At 45.6% G+C, this 10,524-nt stretch overlaps 1 protein-coding gene across 15 annotated transcripts in view; it reads right to left on the bottom strand.

The window, feature by feature from the left end:
- Positions 1 to 10,524, bottom strand: part of TNS1 (tensin 1) — a 421,249-nt gene that overhangs the window by 101,069 nt on the left and 309,656 nt on the right. For all 15 annotated transcript variants that reach the window (XM_075609700.1, XM_075609701.1, XM_075609705.1 and 12 more), the window contains 6 exons: positions 9,402 to 9,485; positions 7,816 to 7,928; positions 7,655 to 7,715; positions 5,776 to 5,851; positions 3,671 to 3,800; positions 1,462 to 1,527 (listed from right to left, as the gene is read on the bottom strand). In XM_075609700.1, the coding sequence (XP_075465815.1) occupies positions 1,462 to 1,527; positions 3,671 to 3,800; positions 5,776 to 5,851; positions 7,655 to 7,715; positions 7,816 to 7,928; positions 9,402 to 9,485 (530 nt within the window). The remainder of the gene's footprint in view (positions 1 to 1,461; positions 1,528 to 3,670; positions 3,801 to 5,775; positions 5,852 to 7,654; positions 7,716 to 7,815; positions 7,929 to 9,401; positions 9,486 to 10,524) is intronic.

Raw genomic sequence — 10,524 nt, 5'->3', positions numbered from 1 at the left:
GCCCATCATGCAGTGCTGGCGAATGTTACCATTATGGGCGGACGAGCGGCTCTAAGTAGACGTGTGTGGACGTGTGCGTGTTTGTGTGTGTGTAGACGTGTGCGTGTTTGTCTGTGTGGTCTAGAAATTTACCAAAACATGGACTTTTTTTTTTTTTTTCTTCTTGCTAAACAGAGTTCAAGACTTTTTATTTTCCTTTTGCGCGTGAGTGGAAAGAACGTGTGGTGGGGCTCGGAGGCCGCAGTGTTTAGCCTTCTAATAGAATGTCTCTAGGGCCAAACTTTTTCCATCCGCTTCAAAGAACACCATGTCCTCCGTGTGGTTATTAAGTTATTAACCACTTTTCTGCTGGATAGATCTAAGCTGCAATAAAATGGGAAGGGAAGAGCAGGCAGGGGGCGCAGACCAGCAATACTTCCTCGTTCTATTTCAGTGCTGGGAAATTCAATACATTAACTGTATTACATAAGTGGGAAGTACAAACTATTTTCTCCTAAGAAGGGCTGCTTTTCTTTATTGTCACTTGGTGCTCTTTTCACTCCATTGCAATGTCCATAGAGAAGGGAAGCTCACAGGTGTCTTCTCCTATGGAACCATGCAACGGAATGAACAAACTCAAAGGGGGTTGCTGATTAAACTGCAATAAAGACATTGACTTGAATGGGAGTGCCTGTAGTATAGTGCCCCAATCAACACTACCATTAGGGTATATATATTATTATTTTTTTTAGAAATCTGGTGCCGTTTTAGGTTTTACCAGAATTTGCAAAGTTTTGCATTCCCAGAAGTATTTGCTTCTATATACTGTGTGCTCATGTGCATGTCACTACCCAGAATCCCTGGCTGTAGCGGAAGCATTGCATGCTATGGCTGCGTCCATAGATGGACCAGCCGTGCTGAGGCGTGCGGACGCTCCGCGCTGAGCCCCTGCATCCTCAATGAGGATGCCTTGAGAGGGGGCTCACGCGAGCGTCCGCAGGCGTGCTGAGGAGTTGGAGGTTTCAGCCGAGTGCCAAGCTGTTTTTCACCGCGCTGTCGGCTGAAAACCTCCAATCACAGCACAGCAGCGTCAACGTCACGGTGCCGTGACGTCGGCGCCGTGACATTGACGTAAGTGCGTCGCGGGCGATTGACCCAGCGACGTCACTGCCCCGCCTCCAACCACCTCCCCCCGGCTTCCCCCACGCACGCTGGCTCGCCTGCAAGTCCGTGCAATCGCGCTGACTGAAGCAGGCGAGCCTCAGCGTTAGCGCGCCTCCGCTCTCCCCACACCTCTATGGCCCGGGCCTAAGAGATAATGGCGCAAGGCCGGGTTACAGACTTGTCAGACATGTGAATGTGGTCACACCAGTGGCTGTTGCTTCTACATACCCTTCTGTGCCTCACATATGGTACTGTATGGTAAATGATCTTGAACAGGAAAGACATAAAACCCGTACTACTGAAAAAAGACGGACTCACCTTGTATTTTCTCTGGGACATAAGAGAAAACGAACTCCACTTTCCCGTACTCGGGGAACCTCTCATCTGAAATAAACAAACCAAAACACACTGTGAATAGCTATGGCAACGTGGGGATGGGACAATACCCTTACACTTATTTCTCATTCCAATGTCTATTTTTTTAGCTACTGTAGTAGACCGCTAATTGAAGTCATTGTAACACATGCTAACTGGCCCCGCATGAACAGAATTCCCAAGCTACCTCAATGTTATTAGTGTTAATGCATTATCAGCCAACAGTGTCTGCAACTATTACAGAATACATGCGAAGAATAATGTTAAACAGTGTTAATTCAGCGCCAATTCAAGGGCAGTTAAAAATTCAGTGCATAACATCCAGTAAATTGACATTTTAGAACAGAACCTGTGTTTATTCTACACTTTTTCAGTTAGGAATTACAGGCGGTCCTCGGTTATCCAACGGAGCCCGTTCTGGAAGTAGTGTTGGATAGTGAAACCATTTTAAAGTGAGTCCCATGTTAATCAGTGGCGGTGAGCGTTGGATAACACATTCCGGCGTCGGATAACGCACTCTTTCGTCGAAAAACGGCCCACAGGGAGGCATTGTATAGTGTTGGATATGCCATTCGTTGTAAAGTGAAACGTTGGATAGAGAGGACTACCTGTAGCAGTAATGCACTGCTGGTTCAGGGAGGGAGAAATCACGCTTTACTGCTATTACAGGGCAGTATTCATGCGGACACAGTGGTGTTGGCAAGAATAATGGCATGTGTTATCTGTTTTAGTTCCCCGTAAGATAACTCTCACCACTAACAGTGCACAAGGCCCTTTTATTCGTTATCGTGCTATAAAAGTCGTCTTCTGCAGTCTGACAGCCATAAAACTCAGAAATGGATGTCTTAAGCAAACTGTGATCAAGTGTCAGAAATTCTCATGATGAGATGCAGTAAGTGATATCTTTTAGGAAAAGAAGGAAGTTGTGGCAACAGGGATTTTGTGGCTAATATTGGATCCAGGTCAGAGGTCACGGAGGTCAGGAGTTACACCACATCTAGGTCACATGAACAGGTGCAAAGTGATTAAAGTAAAGTATGTCGAATTATTTGCATGACAGCACCCCAAATAAAATATCAGCGTACACATTGTTTGGTGCTTTACAGAGACAGAGCAGAACCTATATCGCCAAAGATCAAACTGAGTCCGAGTTAGGGGTTCTTGTTAAAAAAAAAAATGTAAATAAACATTTTAGTGGCAAATACTGAATTTTAAGTTATGTTTGATGTTTATATGAGACCAATTACGATAAAGGTTCAGTGAGATGGACTCCAAATTGGTAAGACACAACATACTGTATCAGTAAGAACTGAAAGGTCTGGGACAGTCCTGTGAATACACGTTTGTGAATTCCTTGTGTCTGATGGACTCTACTCTACACCATCTTCTCTCTCTGGTTTTAGAGTATCCTCCGAACATATAGCGTAATCCTTTTATTGCTAGGAGAATGCTATTATTACTTCTCAACTTGTTGCTCAAGCAGCTTAGTAACTCTCATCATGCTTGCTCGTGCAACTACAGAAACTGGGGGGTTTTGAGTGGGCTTGAAGACTCCATGGAGGAGAAGAGCATTGGGGAAACGTCAGCCATCAAAGGAGCAAAAGCTGCCTGATGTAATACAGATCCGTTCTCATCTACACAGGTATTTATGGGGTTTGTGTGTGTTAAAACCTGTAGCTGGCTCATTAAAGAAGCTAGGGTTTGATGTTCCAAGGAGCTTAAGAAGTTGTTTGATAGAAACACAGCTCCCCTTGCATCATAGCAAAACCCTAGATCTTGTAGTTAAAAGGATCCAAGCACTTCAAATCGTGTTGAAATTAAGCCATGGTTTAGAAGGATGAAAAACAATATGTCAGCCTAGTTGGACCTTCATCATGAGAATTAATCTAGTGTTTTATATTGTTTGGGGTGGATGGGTTACTTCTATTGTACATATAGTAGGTGTGGCAATTCCATAACATTTTAGGCCATTCGTCCAGATGGTAGGACTACTTTACTTATGAACCAGACTAGGTTTATGGTGTGTGGCGTCCTAACCAGACATATCTCAATAACCCATCCTTGTGCTTGGGGCCTTCTGAGCAAAGCACTAGAAAGAAGTGTCCAGTGTTATTTCCATCTTCTGAACCTTGACATGTTGCACATACTGTACCTTTAAAAGCTTCATCCAAATCCTCCTTCCCGAACACTATGCCGAGGTCATGGATAGCACAGGTGTGAAACTGCACATGGAACATGATGTCACGGGTGGGACTGTGGAACCTTTTGTGGTAGCACTTCAGCTGCATGGGAGGAACATTAGACAGATTGGATGGTTGAACAATGTGCCAAATAAAAGCTATTTATGTCACTGGGGCGAGTCAGAAAGAAAGAATACTGACTCCCTTTTATTGAGAGCGCAGAAAATTATCCTTTAAAGATGTTTTCAAACATGAGGTAATTAGCACACATTTAGGGTATGTTTGTATTATAGTGATTAAAAAAACAGCACGTTATTATTGCACGTCACCTCGTTATTCCCCATCCCCCCTTTTATCAAGAAATCTTGTCCTGAAAAATGTTGTCTTGCTCGTTTCAGGATTTATTTTATTATAATATTTTATCATCAGGAAAAATATATCGAGAGTTACCTCTCGTTTTCATGTTTACTGGGATAACACTAAGGCCGAGTCCCCAGTAAGCTGCGGCGAGCGCTGCAGGAACAGGATCCGCCCCTTTATGGTGCAGGGCCCAGTAGCTGCCTCCTGCAAGCGCATGTACAGATCGCGATGCGCGACCACATTTTTGCAAAGACAAGAATCTTGTCTTTGTTAGTGGTGACGGAGCGCTGGCCACGTCACGGCGGCGGTTCAGCCAATGAGGGCGAACCCGCCATGTGATGTCATGGTCATGGCCACGCCCAACCCTCCCCCCCCCCCCCCTTGACGCGATCTTGTCTTTCCCCCTGCAGCTCAGCCACAGACCGCGGCTTTCACACATGCCGCCAAGCGCGCGTGCAGCAGCTGATACTGGGGCTGCAGCCTAACTCTATATCCTCCCTCTGGTGAGCTCCTGCACACTCTGTCACCTATCCTAAAACTAATATCTTCACCTCTTGCAGGTACAGTGCCCCCTATACTGAAGTGGCAAGTGGTTGGAAGCACCCTGCCTCTTAGCACCTGCTCTACCATTTCCTGTGGTAGCTTGACACATTTAGGGTTGGTGTAAGCTGTTAAAACGATGGTAACAAATGTCAGTGAGTATACAATTGCTTTAGTTGTGGATCAGTCAAAGGACTCACGGCTTATTTAAAACAGAATGCTGCAGCAATTCCAACAGTATCTCTACACCTGCAGTGGCAACTCCAGTCCTCAAGGGCCACCTACAGGTCAGGTTTTCATGATATCCCTGTTTCAGCACAGGTGGCTCAATCGGTCTCTGCTTCAGCACAGCTGGCTCAATCAGTGGCTCAGTCTTTGACTGAGCCACCTGTGCTGAAGCAGGGGTATCCTTAAAATCTGACCTGTTGGTGGCCCTTGACAATCCTGGTCTATACAAACTGTGTTAATGTGAGTATTTCTCATAGTCAATACTTTTCTAGGATAGAAAACTAGTGAATGAGTATTTCACAGGACAGTATGTGACCAAGAAGGGAAGTAAATATAGTCTGTACAAAATAAATGCCCTTCTTAACTAAACCTTTAACTAGTGTCTTAGGAGTGATGTACAGACTGCTGAACACCGTTAGCAACTGCTGTTGAATGTTATACTCAGATCTGTGTACAACACATCCTCGATCTACTGTATGACCCATACCAACCTCTTCTCTTATAAGCCTATGATTGGTGTACGTGTTTGATTCAAGTAGGCGCTCAACACACTTTGTCGTTTAAATACCTTATTTAACTTTAGATAGGGGCTAGAGTGGGAGCAGGGCAAAGGTCAACAGTAGGAGCTGGACAATGAGACAACTGTGTTGTCCTTCTCTTACTCCTTGATCCTTTGACATCTGTTCCATCTGGTCTCCACATTGACAGTAAGTGAAGACAACAACAGAGTTACATGGTTTGAATCTGCGTTCAGAATCCATAGCAAGTACAAACTGTATTATACATTAGTTAACAAGGAGAGGTGGTAAAAGAGAGGGTTATTTATAGCCAGGAGAAAGGGTAGATAAACAGGGAAGAGAAGAATGGAAAGAGGTCCTGGCCTGGAATTGCGCTATACTTCTCCTTAGCAGAGAGAACATTGTTGAGTTGCAATACATGTCCATCTTACCAAGATATCACCCTTCAGCAACAAGCCTGGTTCAATGGTAATGCAGATGCTCGTCTGGCTGTCTCCTTGCACATTGCTGAGAAGATATCAAAACAGAAGAGAGGATTCAATACCAATGCCCCCGGTGTCCAGAAAATCACCCACAAACCTGTGTTTTAGAATGCAGTTATATGTTATTTTATATGCTATAATATGCAATATATGTGGGAACATGCATGAAGACACCATTGGGTGGACAATCAGATGAACATTTAGCATGGGTCTACAGGAGAGCCTGTAAAGAATTATTCAAGCAGGAATAATATTGTTCCCATTCTTCCTGCATTGTGATTGAATGGAATGACATTCCAAATACACAAGTCATTGTCTCTGTTTTATTACTGTATGTCGCTTTGAAGCTGGAGAGTAGGAGTTTGCAGGCAGAATTTTGCAAATAACACACGTTCTTCTGTATTTCTGCTACTATGTCACCCTCTGGTGGCCAATGGAGGCACGAGTCTACAATAAATCCCATGCCACAAAGCTCAGTTATTGACTTAATGAGGTGTTAGCTTAAGCAATCATCTCGTTAAGAGCTAAGGGGTGTCTTGGAAGCTCACTAATGCAGTGTTAAGTGTCGTTTGCCGTCATAAGGGCCCGTGTGAGAGAGAGTGAGAGTGAGAGTGAGAGTGTGAGAAAAAGAGAGAGAGAGAGAGAGAGAGAGAGAGAGTGAGAGGGAGAGTGAGAGAGAGAGTGAGAGAGAGAGAAAAAGAGAGAGAGAGAACAAGAGCAATGCATGTCATTAAAGCAAGGCCGTGCTAAATTACCATGGTGTTAAGCATATTCTAAGGAGGTAACTCCGGAGGTAGCATTGAGGATTGGCGTTAACCGCAGGGGCCATAACATCCGTTACTGATTTTGATATCATGCCGTTATGAGTCCGGACTTAAAGGGGCACGTCTGGTGTTTTACTGAGCAATATGTGCACTGTCTGTATTCCTGGGTTTGCAGTTAGCTGGTTTAGATAGTACACATGTCATCTAATATGGCAGTTCCCACAAAGCATGGATGATCTGTAAACGTGAAGGATTTAAATACTTTACATATACGCAACTCTTGGGTAATGGTGGGATACATGACTCCAACATAAGCCCATGCATGTCAACACACAGCATGACCACATCTCTTTGCCCTTGTGGAAGGGATTTACAGCTTGTCTTCTGCTTATAACCTTTAATAGGATGTTAATGCAAGCCAGAGAATATATACATAACGTATGCAGCTTACATGAAATCTGAGACCTGGGGTCAGATTAATAGGACTCTGGAAAAAACCCTTAGTAGCATGTCGATAGATTACCAGATTTAAAGCTTTTGCATACTCTAAAGCAGGGGTCACAAACTCAGTCCGCAGGGGTCTCAAACTCAGTCCTCAAGGGCCACCAACAGGCCAGGTTTTATGGATATCCCTGCTTCAGCACGGGTGGCTCAATCTTCAACTGAGCCACCTGTGCTGCAGAAGGGATATCTATAAAACCTGGCCTGTTGGTGGCCCTTGAGGACTGAGTTTGAGACCCCTGCTCCAAAGAATCTGTCCAGTTCATGCTGCAAAAGTGGTCTTTCTGTTATTGAAAAGTTTATTTCGATACGCCGTGCTTAAATTGGAGCTTTAATTGCGAGGGTCTGCAGAGATGTTCCCTTGTTACAAAGTAGATGAGGTTGAAAAAAAGACCTATGCCCATCAAACTCAACCTGTGCTACATTTAGACAGCAGATACTTTATCCTATATTTGTACTACACTCGAATCACACAGAGGTCCAGATCCGCCAAGCTCTGTAAATTAAACACTGCTTTATAAGCGTACAAAAAGGGTCATTAAGAAATAATGGAAGTATCTTACTAGATTCCCGAGGTATATACAGGCTGCATGGCCTGGTAGATCTTCAGAAATGGACGACAACCTAAGTTAAACAAATAACAGACAGTCATGTTCTCCCTCCACACCACATCCCTTGATGAATAATAATCGCCCTCATATTAGATGGGGAGCATCGGACATACCTCCTTTGGACTCAAAGTTGGGGATCCCATGCATGATGACATGATGCAGAAACAAAGGCTTATTGTTCATCTTGATGGTACCAGAGAGGAGTCCACTGAAGTAATTGATGTACCTGGTGGCGCATATAAAGTATAAGACAAACTGTAACACATGGCTCACCAAGATACAGAAAGTTTAACACCATGTGGACATTCAAATGTCTCCTTCTCAGATAGTATTTCTTCGTTGGGAACTGCATGACGACCATCACATAATTCCCACTCACTGAGAACCAGAAAGCATAAATATACAATAACTCAGTTACTGTACTAAACAACTATGAGAAGTGTCCCTACACAAACGGTCAGAAATATTCATTCTGATACCCGAATTACCACGCTTTGACTTTCAAGGAGTATATAAATGATTGAAGTTTCCTTATGTAGAAAAACGAGGTTTTGATCCTTGTTTACTAGAGGATTGCACGTGATATATAATTAATGCCAGGGAGTATAGAGTGCTTTTTTTGCTTGGTTGTTGTTGTTTCTTTAAGTGAAGGATTTATTATGGAGACGATTCTCCCTTTTGGTCATGAATGATGATTTAAAACGGATGCATACAGAATTAGTTAGCAGCAGGGACACAAACGAGGGGAGAACTGGGACAAAGCCGGGCAGGCTGGCTAATGCTGAACGTTCGACCTGAACCAAAAGTCAGGCAAACTCTCGTGCCGGGGCAACGGGAGCCTCTGTTTGCCACAGGACGCCAGCTCTCCTCAGCTGCGGGCACTCTCTAGCACTCTCCCCCCCCGGTGCATCCAACCAACCATCCCGTCGATGCCGGAAGTTGGACCAAACTTCCACTTCAATTCGTTGGTCCCCAGCTCCCCTCTCCCTTGGGGGCCCTTCAACAATGGGTGAGAATGAGAGGGCCACAGGCTGCGGGATGTGAGGGAGAAACAGGCGGTAAGCAGTTGTGAGGAGGGGGGGGGGCAAACCAGGAGTTGGTGGGGACAGGCCCTAAGGTTGGGGACGTTAGGAGGTAGACCTTGGGGTAGTAGGGAAAGTGGAGCCCCATCCAAACCTCCCCGGCCCCCCCATCCCCCACACACCAAGGAAATTTAATGAAAAAGAGATGGGGGAGGTGAGCGAGAGGTGGGGAGAATGTGAGAGGGGGTGACAGAGAGGGGGGTGAAAGAAACGGGGTAGTGATAGAGAGATGGGGATTGAGTCAGAAAGAGAGGGTGTATGAGAGAGAGCAGGTGGTGAGAAAGAGAGAGGGTGAGAGAAAGAGAGAGAAAGAGGGGGGGTGAGAATGGAAAAATGAGAGGGGGGAGTGCAATAGAAAGAGAGAGGGAACTCGCATGGCCATAGACAAGAGGGCCCAAGGAAAGACTAGTGCTGGGCCCCGGGAAAGCTGTTGGGGGCCCTTGTTAGCAGCGGCCCATTACTGCTATGAATTCAGAGGATACCAATGAACAAGTTCAGAGTTCATCACGATATGACATCTCCTTATGTGGTTTAGTATATGAGGGCGCTATGGAAATAGATCTTTTACAACATGCAAATCAACATGACCAGGTGGGGCAGACGGGCGAGCCACTGACCTCTTTTGGGATGGCTGGCCAACAGGAAGAATTTTATCTTCATAAAACCTCCTCATGGCGAACCTGTCCAAGGCTTGATCTGCACTGTGGGACACAATACAGGGAATCAAGTCACAAGGGATCAGGAATACGTGAAGTTTCTAACATGGGGTTAGTGAATTTCCAATTAATAAGAGATAAATAATGCGTTCTGTACCCAGTGTACAGCAAATACAAACACCACTTGTGAGAACATTCACATGTCTCAGACAGGTCTGCAAACCTGCCATTCCCCATGATCGCTTGGCATACAATACGCCCACTGCAGCCAGGGATTCTGGGTAATGACATGTGAAGACGCACTCGCAGTGAGTCACTTGTTGCCTTGTTGCCCTATAAGCTTATGCCTGCCGTATTATACAGCTGCTCAGCACCGCCTGGTCAGAAGACGCTGTATGCAGGAGCGGTTGCGTCACTTTCTTTACTCCCCAGAAATTACTTTGTGTACCCAATGTAGACCCCCGCCAACGTGCGCGTGTATATGTCATGAAACAAAGAGAGGGAAGCGCAGAAAGGAATTTGAAATAATGGAAAACTTGACCCACATTTCAGTCCCCGGAGGGCGGTCCCTTAAGGGGACGAAACGTTGCTCCTGATTTCCATGCACAATATATTTATTTCACTATTCCTTTAGGCCCCGGCCATGGTCGAAAAGACCGTGCTGAGCCACGCTGAGGGAAAACATTATCTCTATCAGCGCGGCTTTAGTATGCGCTTCCGCAGGCGTGCGAGGCGTGTGGAATTGCAGCCGACAGATAAAATTAAGATTTCCCGCTGAGGGAAGCGCAGGGCCGGTCACGTGACTGCCAAAAGCCAATGGCAGTCCGTGACGTCGGCGCCGTGACGTGGCGTGCTAGCCCCGCCTCCGCTCCGCCTCCAGCCCCGCCTCCCACTCGGCACACAAGCGCGCTCGCTGACGCTCATGCAGGGACACGAAAAAGCTCCTGCTTGAGCAGGAGAGCATGAGCGTCAGCGCTGCTCAGCGCTCTTCACTGCACCATGTCCCAGGCCTTAGGTGCTTCTCTTGCTTTATTTCCTTTCATAAACTACGACAGATTTGATAAGAAGCCCTGGAGGTCTCGTA

This window comes from Ascaphus truei, chromosome 7 (genome assembly GCF_040206685.1).
Source record: "Ascaphus truei isolate aAscTru1 chromosome 7, aAscTru1.hap1, whole genome shotgun sequence".
NCBI classification, from domain to species: domain Eukaryota; kingdom Metazoa; phylum Chordata; class Amphibia; order Anura; family Ascaphidae; genus Ascaphus; species Ascaphus truei.
Note: the sequence above shows the minus strand (reverse complement) of the source record. Positions and strands in the feature narration are given on the sequence as shown.